We start from the raw sequence: 15,149 nt of genomic DNA, 5'->3' as shown, positions 1-15,149 counted from the left end.
AAAACAGATAATACCAATTGTTAGTGAAGATGCAGAATAAAGTAACCATCATTCATTATTGGTGGGGATGCAAAATGGTATGGCTACTTTGGAAGACAGTTTAGCAGTTTCTTACAAAACTAAATATAGTTTTATCATACAGTCTAGCAATTATACCCCTAAGTATTTATCCAACTGATTTGAAAACTTATGTCCACACAAAATATGCCCACAAATGTTTATAACAGTTTTATTTTAATTCCCAAAAACGGAAGCAACCAAGATGTCCTTAAATAGGAAAATGAATAAACAAACTGTGGCACATCTATACAATGGAACACTATTCAGCAATAAAAGAATGACCAAGCCATGCAAAAATATTTTATCTTAAATGGATATTGCTAAGTGAAAGAAACCAGTCTGAAAAGGCTACATATGGTATCATGTCATTTGTGACATCTGAAAAAAATGAAATTATAGAGAGAACAAACAAATTAGTGATTGCCAGAGTTACTGATATGGAGGAAGAATGGATAGGCAAAGCACAGGAAGTTTTTTAGGGCAGTAAAAAACTATTTTGTATGATACTGTAAATGCAGATATATGACACTATACATTTGTCAAAACCCATAGAACTGTACAGCACAAAGAGTGAAACAATATATGCAGATTAAAAAGATCATTTAGGAGGTTAGGGATCCCAGGATGGAATGCAGCTTGTGACAAGATAATTTGACGATGTTACAAACGTATCAAATGATCTCACTGAAGGGAGTATGGTGAGGGAGGTGGGAAAGGTGTCGACTTAATTTCAGAAATGAATGGAGTCTGTAAGACTAAAGGCAAAAAAACACTGTACATAAGCACGCTGTTCTAGTAGATAAAGTTTGTTTCTCAAGGGGGTTCTGGTAATAAATCTAAAACCACCATACATATATACTGAATAAGACAAGTAAATAGATGGCAGATGGTACGAGTCAAATTTCTCACTGTCGGGGTGGGAAGTTACAGACAAACATGGAGAAAACGCTAGAGTGAACCATGTGGTAATGGATTAGAGTTATAAAAATAAAAATCAGTCTGAACTCATATTTAGCTAAATAGAGATACAGATAGTATATATAAACAAACATTTATACATATGTTTATATGCTCAAATTAGTATGCTTGTATGTATATTTCCTTGCTCTCTCAGCTGAAAGGGCTTAGAAGCAATAACATCCCAGTAGAAACAAGCACACCTGCCACCTGGATCTTGGTTTCTCACACCATTCTTCAGTAAAAGGAACCAAGGATCCTTGGCAAAGTGGCAGTGGCTAAGACAGGAACAGGGAATGTACAAGCATCTGGTTGTGTCAGAAAGTGAGGAAGTGTCCAAATACAATGATGGGGGTGTGAAAAAGAAACACAGGAGAGAAATAAAAGAGCTCCCAATGGCCACAGCTGGAACAAGTTGAGCAACAAAATAAATATAGTTGTATTAGATGATAACCCAAAGTATACAATAAATACCCATGAGTCCATACTGATATAAACAAATGCTTTAAAATGAATAAATAAATAAGGCAGAAGGAGACAAATTGTTCACGAAGAAGAATTGCAAATAATTTATGCAGATGTTCACTATCAAGGAGGTGAAGCATAACTCCCTACTAAAGTGTGGGCGGTGCATACATAGTAACTTCCTTCCGGATTCAGTAGGGAAAAGCTGGTGAGGAAGAGTGATTTACAATGGGAAACTGGGCAAATACTACCTCACTTACCCAGGTAATTAAGGTCAACATCAACAATGATAAATCATATTGATAGTAAGTATCTTAGTATGATGTGATAAAAATGGTACATTATTTCTATGGTCTTTCCCCAAAAACCCATAATCTAAGTCTAGTCTTGAAAAAAAAACATCAGTCGACTCAAAACTGAGGGACAGTTTCCTAAATACCTGACCAGCATCCCTCAAATCTGTCAGTCCTCAACAACAAGGAAAGTTTGAGAAACCTAAGAGCTTGAGGAGCCAGGACCAAGAACTGTAAAGTGATATCCTAGATGGGATGCTGGAACAGAAAAAGGACATCACGTAAAAACAAAGGAAATCTGAATAAAGAATGGACTTTGGTTAATGATAACATATCAGTAGTGGTTCATAAAAAATGGTGAAAGATAAAAACTGTCAACCCATAACTCTCTATCCAATGAAAATACCCTCTAGGAATGAAGGTAAAGATATTCCCAATGAAGGAAAATTTAGGGGAATTCATAGCCAGCAGACCTGTTTTATAAGAGCTTTTAAAGGAAGTTCTTCAGACAGAAGGGAAATGGTACCAGAGGGAAACTTAGAACGTCAGAAATAAAGGAAGAACAACAGCAGTGTAGCTGAAAATAATTTTAAAAATGGGAAGGGGGTGGTGTGAAAACTAACTTTTACAATATATAGATTGCTGTTTGAAAAAAAACTATTGCAGAAGAAATTCATTCTCCAATATGGTTGAAACAATATTAAATAATTTAAAAAGTCCTTTAAAAACTTAATTGAAAAAAGTAGGCTATGAAACTATATATAGAAAGAGAACTAAATGTGTTTCTATATATTAAATATAGAAATACACAGAGCTCTGGGTGGTGGTATTTTGGGAGATGTTTAAAATAGTTTCATGTTTCCAAATATTCAACACAAGCACTATTAAATTTATGATGCAGAAAAGATAACCATTGTTTAAAAAAATCCACTGTCTTACTAGACTTCATTTTAGACTCTTGGCACAAACATTTCCTCTTAGGCGCACAATATAAGCTTCAATGACTCATCTGAATGTAAATTTGGCTCTTAGACTTTAAAGACTTAAAATCAAATAGATAAAAAAGAAGACATTCCTATAGTATTCTAGGACAAATAGGATTGCTTATGTCATCTACTGATTCAGAACCCACATCTAAGGAGCTCAAAAGACTTAACAAGATCAAATCTTGTTAATTTCCACATCATACATGTTAAGACAGTGAAAAAGAAATTATGATTCTGATTGAATTGGAACGCATGGAATTTCTAAAGCACAATGCTTATTGCAATCAGAGCTATTGCAAAATGTGATGTCAACATAATTCTCCTAAGTGCTTCTGTGCTACTGCTTCATAAACAAGGGATGAAGACTAACCCCAAATGAGATATTGATTGCATTATGATGTTATCTGAGTACTCCACAGGAAAGGGACTGATTTGTTAGCAGTCAGCCAAATGTGCCTCACTGGGGAGGAAGAGTAAACATCTACCATTTCCTGTCCCCCCTTTTCCTGGGCATAGACCTGCTCCTCCTCTTCAGAACTGAGCCCACACTGGCTCAGAGTTGGGGTGGAGGGACCACAGGACCCACACTAGATCAGTAAGTATACTTCTGCAAGGTTTTCTAACTGTAGCTGCCATTTTGGTGGCCATGTTTGCTGGCTTGGGGGGAAGTAGAAAGTAGAGCCCTTGGCTTCTAGTAGCTAAAGGCCAACTCCACACCTGTTCTTCCTGTGGACTGGGTCTATGAGTCCCCAACTTACAGTCTTGTTTACTTTTGAGGTGGCTTGATATGAGTTTCTGCCATCTGTATCTACAGAGTAGAGTCTGAAGTTATACAATAACTTAGTAACTCTGCAATCTTGTGAAGAGGGAGAATGTTGGGGTATGTGTGAGTAATGAAACATTCCTTTCTCAGAAATCCTTTGGTTCAAGTTATGTGGCTCTTACAATGTGTGAGGTATTTCGGCACCATTTCTCAGTAGCACATTCTGATATAATTATCCATTTATCTATCTCTCTGCTAGATTATTTAGGGTGTAAGGTTGTTTGGTCTTTGAAGACTTAGTTTTACTGGACTTTGCATCTCAAGAGCCAAAGTATATGCCTACATGGCACGTAGTGGCCACTTAATCAATGTTAGTTGATTTAAAAAGGATTAAATAAAATACGATCATTTTTCCTATTACAGAATCACTTCACTCCTTCAAACTTTATTAATTGGAAATTTGTGACTAGGCTAGAAAAATTAATTTATTTAAGAAAAAGGGTGTTATTATCCTATTTAGTAGTACAAGAAACCATAAAGAAAATGATTAAACTAATTAAGAAAATAAATTGTTTCAAGTAGGCCATCGCTATTTAAAATCACTGACTCATATAGAAATAATCTGTGGGCTAAGTTACAAATAATACCCCTATACCTATTCATTAAATTAGGTCCCTGAGGATGTTTATTAAGCAACACTTTGTTAGCTTGATTCATTTACTATTTGTACTTGAAATATCCACAAAACAACCTTTTACCATTTCAAAAGGTGACATTTGCAGTTCTACATACAGTTTACTTACAAACATAAATTCTCTTAAAATCTACAAAATATAACAGAGAGAGGAGATAAACATAATAAAATTCTTGCTGATTTTTGCTTCATTATTTTTATTTCTTTCAGACACTTTCCAATTTTATTCATGCCCCAGGCACATGCTACTTAGTCTGAAAACCCAACATCCAATCTCATTATCACTCTCTAATGTTGATTATCATTAACTATTGACTGGATCGAGGAGTCACAGCACAAAAGTCTCATCACACCTTATTCCTGGCTATTGCCGAGAACGACCTTCAAACTCCGTCTCCAAATTCACTTTATCGTCAGCATTCCCTTTCTTAGTTATTGCCAGCTGTACCCTTCCACGTGGTCAGGCCCCAAACCCTGAAGCCCTCCTGACTCCTTCCTTTCTCTCCCCTCACATTTCGTCCATGAGAAAATCCTATGAGCTCCATTTTCAAATCCACCGAGAACGTACCACTTCCCACCACCACCACTGCCACTGTGCCGTCTTCTGTGTCTCTCCATGAGGTACCACACTAGCTGCCCAGGAGCCGAGGACATTAGTGACAGTGCTATTTAAAACTATTTCCATTCTCATGTGCTTATTTATGTGAATGAGCTTTCCTAGTACTTACATACCTAAAAACCAAGAAGAGGAATAGAATTGATACTAAACCCCTGTTGCATATAGATAACAAATTCATTTTTAAAAAGCACCCAAGTCACTCAGTGATGCATTTCTAATGATAATTTGCTTTAATATTTAATAATTATTTTTAAAAAATCTATAAAATACTTATTTTGTTTGTCAACTATGCATTCCTACTAACTGTCATAATTCAATCCAGAAGAAAATATTTGATAGGGACCCATGGTCACAAGAAATTTTATAATGTTAAGATTTAAACGTACATACTCATTTTTGATACATGAAAGTATAAGAATAGGGTGATCAAGAAGACACTTTCAATCATAAAAATACATTACAACTTGGAGGTGCAAGATTAACCCTGGACAGTTCACATTTGGACAAGTAATATGAAGGAAAATTATCTTCTATTTTACTTAAGAGACTGCTATGTTTGGGTCTTTGTTATTGTAGCTGAATCTGTATATACTAATACATTGATACAATTAAAAAAGTAATCAGGCCTGGAAACAAAATCATTGCAGGGAATAAAATTATATGGCGGAAATAGGATGGGACTATGATTTAAAGGAAAAAAAGAAATAATGTAACATTGCGAACACTTAAAGCAGAGATGTTCATATATTTTTAAAACAGTAAGTAACAAATTGTTTCCCGTAATGCCTGACTCTGGTCTAATACACAGTAAGCATTCTATAAAAATTTGCTAATTAATAGAATCACTTCTTTGGAAAATTTGTCTGACTTAAAGAATTGGAACTAAATATCTTTCTATGGACTGGCAGACCAAAAGTACTCCTTCATTTAGGAAAGCCAAACATCAATAACATATTAGATCGAAAGGCATATGAATGAAGTAATGAAAATGAATGAGGGAATGAACTGGATATTTTGGTTAACGTGGAGGTTCCCAAGTACCAGGCATCTCACAAAAGAAAATAACATTTACTATTAACATTTCCACTTTCATCCAAACATTTTTGTGCCATGTAACTAAAACTTCAGCTTTAAGGTTAGACATGCAGAAACCCTGGAGTGGCCACCAGAGGGAGCCCAAGTGTTTTTCTGAATATACCAGACACCAAAGAGAAAAAGAAAACCAGTACAACATATAAAGCTGGGGAAGTGGGAGCATAGGGGTAGGTAGGGGGAGGGACCATGACCTGTTTCGTTCACTTATAAGAATAGCTTGTGGGACAACAGAGCCATTTTTTGCATTTATGGTACAAATTTGTTTACTAGGCAGTTGTACATTGCAATACTTTGACACTTTTAAGAGGAGAATTGGTTAAACATAATATTAAAACCTCACATACCCTAAAACTAGGAGGTCCAGGGTGGACTGCTGTGATGGCATCCATGGCTTGCTGCGGGGCCCCCAGACAAAGCAGGCGCCTTCTCCAGCTTATCTTCATGTTCCTACTCTGACTCTATCCTGGTCCATCCTTGTAATCAACTTTGGGTGTGGTTTCCTCACTTTGTTTGGGATGCAGTTATCAAATTACAGCACCGAGTGAGCACTTGGTGTGACTTGGGAATTTTTCATTCTCCTGGCTAAGCCAAGTCATATGGACATTAAGATGAATGACTTTCCATTTGGCATCCTGAAGTCTTCCCAGAATTTAGAACTGGACCAAATCCTAACAGGATGCAAGAGCACCTTTATAAACCTTCCCAGACCCAATCACCATGTGAACCAGACCCCGCCGGCAAACCTCAGTGATCCCTCAGGTTAGAAACATATCCATGGGCTGAGGCTGCACACCAAGGAATGACCCTATTTAGAACTGAGCGTAATACAATGTTTTTCGAGAGCAGTGTCAAGTTTCAGAATTTTCCCCATGCTTTACCTTATTTGATCTCCCAGCAGTCCTTTCATTGTGGTAGTTCAGGAATCACTATCTTATCAATGAGGAAACTGAAACTTCTGGAGGTTGTGACTTGCTCAGTGCTGCTGACTATTAAATGTCAGGGACAGAAATTGATGCATTTTGGGGGACTTGAACTATAACAATGAATGAGTGTTGAACTATAAGACATTATACTAATGTCTTCTGAGATAGAAAATTACCATCTTCCTTTGCTTCCAAATTACAAGTGAGTGCCAAGTGTGATGAAGTGAGTTTAACGATGTAGCACTTTTTTTACCCAGTATTCTCATGACATGCTTCCTTAAGTTTCTTGTTCATGTCTGGGTGGGGTAATTTTACCATGTATACAAATAAATTAGCACAAACAAATAATTTCCACAAGGTTAGGTTGCCTGCTGACTGCTGTTAGATTTAACATGTGGACTAATGCTTTGAATATGGAATCAAAAGCATTCTTATTGAATGTGACAATGACACCCAATTGGGAGGGGGTGGCTGGCACCTCGGAGAACTAGAATGAAATTTAAAATGACCTCGGCAAATGGAAAAGGAAAAAGAGGGGAAAATTCAATACAAAGCTTTGCAGAGTGATTCATTCTAGAGAATGGGGGGAAAAACAAAGGAGAACAACAGAAATGAGGGAGCACTGACTCGTCGGCAATTGCAGCAGAAAAGGATCTGGGGATCAGAGTGAACAATCGGCTTCAGAGGCCTCAGCAATCTAGATCTGTCCTTTTAAAAAAGAAGGCATGCTATGGGGAGGCATGATACAGGGCAAAATGCAAGCTAATTCCTCACCTACATTCAAAACAGATCAAGCTTAAGGGTAAAACATGATGTTTTGCTGGGACCTGGAAATGCCTGAAGCTGGGAAGCCAGATTTTGACAACTTTAACAAGGTTTCTAGAAAGCAGAATGCCCAAAATACTGAACAGTTTTTCATTTTCGACCTGAGGAAATTAGCCCCAAGAGATAAAGTTCTGGGGCTCTGTTCCTTGGTTCATGCAATGTCCTCCTTTCTCTTCTACCTGGGTAACGTCTACTTTCCATCAAGAGTGCATGCAGGCATTTCCTCCTCCGGGAGGCCTGCTCCGAGCCCCTTCCCTTCTCCCTGAGAACTGCACACTGCCCCCTTGTGTCCTGGTACAGAGTGGGTGCCAGCCCTGGCTAAGCACTTGGCATGCAGCACCTCATTAATCCTCCTGGAAGCACCCTGGGGTAGGACACTGTTCTTATTCCTGATCCGTATATGAGGAAACAGAGGACTAAGGAGGGGAGCTGACTTGTCCACCCTTCTCATGGGTAGCAAGTAGCAGAGCTGGGCTTTAACTCAAGCCTGACGAGCTCCTAGGCCACATCCTCATGCCACGCTTTCTGCCCACATGTGTCCACGACACTTCCTTGCACTAATGTGTTCACATGTCTGCCTCTATCCACTGATTACAGCTCCCTGAAGATAAACTGCTTCATTTGTTTTCATAGTCCTCCATGGGGCCTGGGATCAATCAATACGCATGTGTTAAATGAAAGTTTTCAAGCAAATAGATGGCACATTTTATGGGCATTTCTGAATCATTCTTTGACTGAAGGAAAATAGAAAATAAAGCAAAGTTGAAGTGCAGAGAACTTAAACAATTTTAAAAACTGGCAATATGAATTCTGAACTATACCAGAACTACTAAAGATGATTTTACAATTTTCTTTTCTGGAAAATTTAAAGAATGAAAATAGCTAAATATATATTTATACATACATACATATGTATGTGTCTATATATGTAGATGTGTGTGTGTGTGTATGTACATCAGAGATAGATAATATCTATCATCTCTCTCTCTCTTCAATGTAATTTTACCTATAGGTAAGGAAAATGACTACAGAATATTTTAACATCAGTAGATTCAAGGGAGCCTGTCTGATACACAACTGTTATAAGAAAAGAATCCAAATATTAAATGACATGTTATCCCCAGATTAATTTATCCTATCTGAGATTGCTACACTTTGCTCTCTGAAACATGAGACGTATTTTGCAAATAGTCTGGTTTCAATTTCTCAAAACAAGAAAATTAAAAATTCAAATACATAAAGGACACTACATATTTTATTCTCACGCTCAGTTGAGATAACATGCTAGCAGCCCAGAGTTACAGGTGATGAACGTATTACCTGCAGCACAGGATGAAATATTTCTGAAGACAGCAATACACTCTCCCCTAACTTTGGACTCAGCAGTTAGTACCTTACTATCAACACGACTTTACGTTCCTTGTCCCTGCTGGTGGTGTAACTGATTCTCAGCAGCACAGCCTGTACGGAGCAGCCTCACCTCAGGCCTGCGCTATTTCTTAAAGTGAGAGCAGAGAGAAGCTGTTGGCTAGAGAGCCTGGGGAATCTCATTGCTTCTTTTGTTATCAGTGTTAACTATTAAACGCTGCCCAGGTTCTCTGTGATATGTGGCCAAGTCACATTCTAGTTACAGAAAAGATTAAGAACCTATTCAGAGCAGGGTTACATGGTATAACTCGGTGGCACGCCTAGAAAACCATCATCCGGGCAGCAACATTAGAAAGTTCTATTCCATCAAAGAAATTTTTAAAGTGTAGAGACACCAACATTAGAACATTAAAACAATCACTGAATGTAATTCCTAATATTATAAACATAACTCTAAAATATAGTAACAAAGTCACCACCCAAATATACCCCAGTATGTGCCCTTTCTCCAAGCAAACTCACGGCGAGCAGGTCCTGTGAACATGGCCGAGAACACGCAGAGGCAACAAACACCTGGCCCAGTGGACAACAGAAGATCAGGTTTTTAGAGTGTTACCTGCATTTACCAGTCACTATTTAGATGAAGGACAACTACACATCATCTTAAAATTGGAAGCGAAAACTGGAAGCTGGAGTGGAAGACGGTACAGTCAGCTTTCACAAGCGATTAGAGGAACAGACGGAATAAAAAGCAGAAAGGAATTCAGCAAGGGCACTCTGCCCCATAAAGTGCATAACTCACAAACACAAAAACAAACATGTCTTCAGAGACCCGAGAGCTGAAGTTGCCCTTGGCACCTTCGCCATGAAGTCACTGGGGCTCTCCAGGAGGTGGGGCAAAGTAAGTCTTGGCTCACTGAGCTACACGTTCCAATAGGCCAGCTAAAGAAATGAGTATTTACACACTACACAACGCACAGAATGGGGCCAGCAACAGCTTGCATCTAATCTTCTCTTGGACGATAAGCAATTTGTCCTTCAAAATCAAAACAAGCAGGCTCAGTATTTTCTAAGTCTTTAGCATTTGATTGGTTTGCTCTCCTGTGGAGAGCTTTGCACCTTCAGCCAATCACATGCGTGTTGTTTCTGGGTGGTGACAGCACTGGTGAAACCATTCTCAGCCCAGAACAGAGGGAAATGGCTGCCGGGTCAATCCGTGAACTTTGGTCAAGATGTCTTGATAAGCTCTGGATGAGCATTGGGCATGTTTTAAAGCAAGATTTTAAAATTGTGTTCTGCAGAAAACTGTTGGTTTGAATTCAGGAGGTGTTCTAAAGCTGGAGTTGAAAGGTTTTACAGGGTTTAATGGGATTATCTAAGGTTTTTTTTAATATATTTTATGTTTGTATCAGGATACACAATTTCCTTTTTCTTTATCTGGCCAGAATAATAGCCAGTCTATAATGGTAAAATAAGATGTCATCATTTAATTGGTGGGAAATATTCTAATTTGTGTTCTCTAACCTTGAAAAAGAGCAACAACAGAGATAAATGTCATTATAGTCTCTAATAATTCCTAACCTTTGAACCTAATAGTTTCTTGCTTATTATTATTCTATTGCCCTCTTTTTAATGAGAATTTTCACAAACTGTGTAAATTATTTTCTTATCATTTGCCATTTAAAATCTTGTCTTTATAATAATTTCTGAAAATTAGTCTTCCTATAAATGACCTGTGATTTTTAAAAGTTTGAGAAAATTGAAGTCGTCTTCTTAAAATGAGACGTATCAAATAGTTTTCCAAGACCCCAAAGCTTGCTCATTACCGTGTTTCCCTGAAAATAAGACCTAGCAGGACCATCAGCTCTAAGGCGTCTTTTGGAGCAAAAATTAATATAAGACCCGGTCATTATATTATGTTATGTTATGTTACATTACGTTAGATTATATTAAAGACCCGGTCTTATATTATAGTAAAATAAGACCACGCCTTATATTAATTTTTGCTCCAAAAGGCGCATTAGAGCTGATGGTCCAGCTAGGTCTCATTTTCGGGGAAACACGGTATTAACTGGTGGCATCAGTTCTTGCAGTGCTCGGGAAACTTTGACCTCTGCGTCGATTGTGTTTTATCCTGGGAAAGTACTCTTTCATATTTAGCAAGAAGCTTGCTAAGCACACTATCAAGCTTGCTAATCACAATGGCCTGAAAACTGAAGACCTCTAATGATCCTGTTGGAAACAAGGTGTTTGTGAATCAGGCAATGGGATTATTTTGTAGTTTCTTCTTGAATCTATTTTCTGGCTTCCTCCACACTGAGGAAGAAAAGTATAAACTCCTAAAACTATAAAACTCCATAGCAGTTGCCTCTCAAAAGGATGGAGCAGAATAAGCAACAAAACCTACGTAAGTAGCAAAAATATTATAGACAAGCTCATACTTTCAAAGGGCAACGGTACTGTTCAACTATAAAGCTTTCTTTTACTTATGATCTTTAGCTTCTATGTTAAAAACATGGTCAGTCAGGTATGGCACATATAGAAGACAGAAAAAATACAACTTAACACAGGTCAAAGAGAAGAACTTCTACATAAAATCAAAAGCCCCAAACAACTGCAACCCTACCAAAATAGTCTACTTGCTTTATTGGCTCAATGGTCATTTTTCTAATATTTTCATCAGTTATTTTATAGGTTCCAATGTCCTGTGGTACCTAACGTTAAACGATGTCTCTACCAATTACAGTAAGTAGTAGGCAAAATAATCCAGCAAGTTAACGGCCAGCCCATTTGTTTCTACGCAAGTGCAATTTATGAAAAGAAAGTTCGTTTTATGTAAGGTAAGCCTGGGTCTGGAAATAAAATGTAGCTGGCAAGGCAGATAAAAACACCACTTACTGACAGCTGCATACTTGATTAAAAGTTAAACACGGTGATTAACAAAATCAAGAGTAGGAGCTGGAAAGGAGAATATATTCTTTCCACAAAGACTCTGTTTGGACACTGAAACAATAGTCTAAGTGCTTTTATTTCAGTCACAGGCATATTATTGCTATTTAGAAACATAAAGAGAATATAATATCATCCAGCATGTAGTTAAAGAAGGTAAAGAATAAAAGAAATCACCATAACGCAACTGGTCTATTATAAAGGAAAAACTTCAATTAACACCACTTTAAGGCTCTTAGGCTTCTTTTTATCTTTCTGGAGCTTCAACTCTGCTCATGAATGTCTTTCATCTCATTTGCTTTACTCAGACTGATGGCACTGGAGAGGGTTCCTAATAGCACAGTGTGACATTACATCCACTCTATCTGTTGATAGAGAAAAAGTGTGCTTTTCTGTTTGCTAGAGCATTTGACATAGAATGGCTCCAACAAATGCAAATAAGCATACACGACATCTAATACTGGGGAGACAGCCTGGCCAGCCCCCCAAATCCTTCAGGGCCACGTGGTGTGAAGGGTTCCTTGTATCCAACTTTCTGCAAACTTCCAATTCCTATTTTGTCACAAAGTGAGCTACATGATGACAGCTGGTAGACTCTCTGCTTAGAACGATGTGGCTGGCGTCCCACGGCAGGGAGGTCCAATCTAAAGGTCACTGGGGGCCTCAGAGAGTCAGAGCTTCCTTTTGAAGCTTAGAACATGTTAGACCCCCCAGGGTTTGGCCATTCTGTGTGCGCTCTCCACATCACTGATAGGCCCTTCACAAGGAGCTCTTTCATCTTCTTTATTTGGCTAATGCCCTGTGTATTTTCTGTGGTAGCGTGCTTTGGGACATCCGTGTCCAAACGGTGGCAGGATCAGTTTGTTCACTTCAGAGTCTAAAGGCCATGGCTTTAGACTCTCCATGAACCTCATTAGCTAGAGCTTTACTCAACAACAAAAATATTTTTTAATAGCAAAAGACCAAGGGAAAGGTTTGCTGAAGAAAGGTATTTTAAGAAGAATCACAAAGGCAAAAGAATAGTTACTCTATATTAGGTTGGTGCAAAAGTAATTGCGGTTTTTGCATTTTTTTTTTAACCTTTTCAACCTCAATTTCTTTTGCGCCAACCTACTAAAAGGCAGAACACTTTTCAGAGCAAAGATAGCTAGAAAATGATACAAGGCTTGAGAAAATAATAATTACAATAATAGTCCTAACATTTACTGAGCTCTATTGTAGTATCTCTCTATGCTTTCCACAGCTTATCTCATTTAATATTCATAACAGCCTTTTAGGGTTGTCAGGATTAGTGGCCACATTTTGAAGATGAGGGAGGGGGGCTTAGAGAAGTCAGGTAGCTTGCGCAAGGCCCCACAAGGAGGAACTAAAATCCTTTGCGGAACCAAGCCAAGTAAAATTTGGGTGTGACATTTGAAGTGACGTTGCTAGGTCTTGGACCCAAATTTGTAGCAGTACAGCAGTGGGTGAGAATTCCCAACCAGCCCTTTAAAACCAAGATTATGAAAAGAGGAAGACCTAAAGAAAGCTAGAGTCAGATTGCCGAGAAGGAACAGAAAAATAACCTGAATTTAATTAAGACGATATCTCAGTCCACAGACACAGGACCAAAAGCAGAGAAAGAAAAGGGTGACATTGCCACCTGGGTACAGCAATGTGACACATCTGAGAGCCACCAAGCACCGCTTCAGACTCATCACTATGTGCTTCCATCAGTAACCCTTCCATGACGTTGTCTAAATTTAGATTCCAGTTAATATAACTGGTATCATTATTATTTACATCATGTTTATGACATCAAAGATAATGTCACAAACCACTCCCATTCTTAGAATACATGCTTGATCCTATTTCTTAGGAAAGGTTGATCCTAAGCTTTCCACTCTCTCACCTGTTTTCCCTAAACAACTATAGTAATTCATTATTTTTGGCTTCCAAAGAGAAAGATTGACTTTAACGCACTGGGATACAACTAGGCAAATTCATCATTTGACCCTGAATTGCGTATTTTGTATTCCTGCCAAGGAAAAACCACAAATTTTCTATAGGTTGCTGAACTAATGACTTGTTGTACTGCCGTGGATACATCAGGGGGAAAAAGAAAACACTTAGCAACTGTGCTGCTTCCCCCTAGCGTAACCATTCTTTAGACTACTTAACGTCAAGGACATGTGAGGACCGTGTCAGAGCAATCAGCCTTCTGCCCTTTATGTTTCAAAGTGAACCACCAGAGATGCCAGAATAAGATTAGAAAGATATTTATTGCTCTGTTGAGTGTGGATAAAGAACTCTCTTTGCTGGCAAGGTAACCATAATTATTTTTTACCTTTTGACAGTTTTTAGAAGCTAGGCAGAGAGAATAGCTACTCACGTTCTCCTTGTCAGGAATCCCTAGAAGAGGAAAAGGAGAGAGAGAGAGAGAGAGACCATGAATTGTAAGATCAACCTGTAAAATGGAACTGAAATCCTTTCCTGAATCAAACCAACTAAAACACTGAGGCAGTGTGAGGTGTTTTCAAAAAAACAAAACAAAGAAAACCTGCACAATGCTATCTAGAGAAAAATAGCAGCATCTATCAAAATCTGTAGCATAAATAAATCAATGAATCAGGAGTAGGGCTGTGTGCCAGACAACACTTCATGCCAACTTAGATTTTCTACCATATGCTTTACCTTCCCAGAGATAAAAATCTATCCCTGGTTCATTTATACCACGTGAGCAGCTAATTCTTCTGTCTTGGCCACCAGAGCACTGAAAATTTGAGACAGACACATCAGCAACAAAAGTTGCACATAATATATTTTTACATTTCAAACCAACTCATACTGCTACAGGGATTGGAACCTAGGGGCACATTGCGCATAAAACCCACTAGAATACGGCTTTCGTTTGCTGCCTCCAAGTCAGGTCTGATCAGGGCAGTGGCTGTTTCCAGGGATATATTAGTTTTCTCAGCAAAAAAATTAAACATTCATCCATCTATGCATTCATTTACACATTTCATGAGCACCTACTACAGGCATGTCCTGGTCCTTTGCACTTCCTTTGGGGCTGCTACTCTGATAGACAGGGTAAAGGTGGCCATCCAGGAAGCCCCAGAGCCCTAGCAGAGCTTAACGCTCCCTGTGCAGTGGGCATAAGTAGCCTTATA

At 38.3% G+C, this 15,149-nt stretch overlaps 1 protein-coding gene across 3 annotated transcripts in view; it reads right to left on the bottom strand.

Moving 5' to 3' along the window:
• RAPGEF4 (Rap guanine nucleotide exchange factor 4) overlaps positions 1–15,149 on the bottom strand; it is a 277,773-nt gene that overhangs the window by 103,346 nt on the left and 159,278 nt on the right. For 2 of the 3 annotated variants that reach the window (XM_019727445.3, XM_019727446.3), the window contains exon 6: positions 14,369–14,388. In XM_019727445.3, the coding sequence (XP_019583004.3) occupies positions 14,369–14,388 (20 nt within the window). Of the gene's footprint in view, positions 1–9,664; positions 9,782–14,368; positions 14,389–15,149 lie in introns of those variants that run through there. The other variant, XM_019727453.3, reaches the window with a different exon arrangement.

The sequence above is a fragment of the Rhinolophus sinicus genome, chromosome 17 (genome assembly GCF_057876585.1).
Source record: "Rhinolophus sinicus isolate RSI-liver-muscle chromosome 17, RSI-T2T, whole genome shotgun sequence".
Taxonomy (NCBI): Eukaryota; Metazoa; Chordata; class Mammalia; order Chiroptera; family Rhinolophidae; genus Rhinolophus; species Rhinolophus sinicus.
Note: the sequence above shows the minus strand (reverse complement) of the source record. Positions and strands in the feature narration are given on the sequence as shown.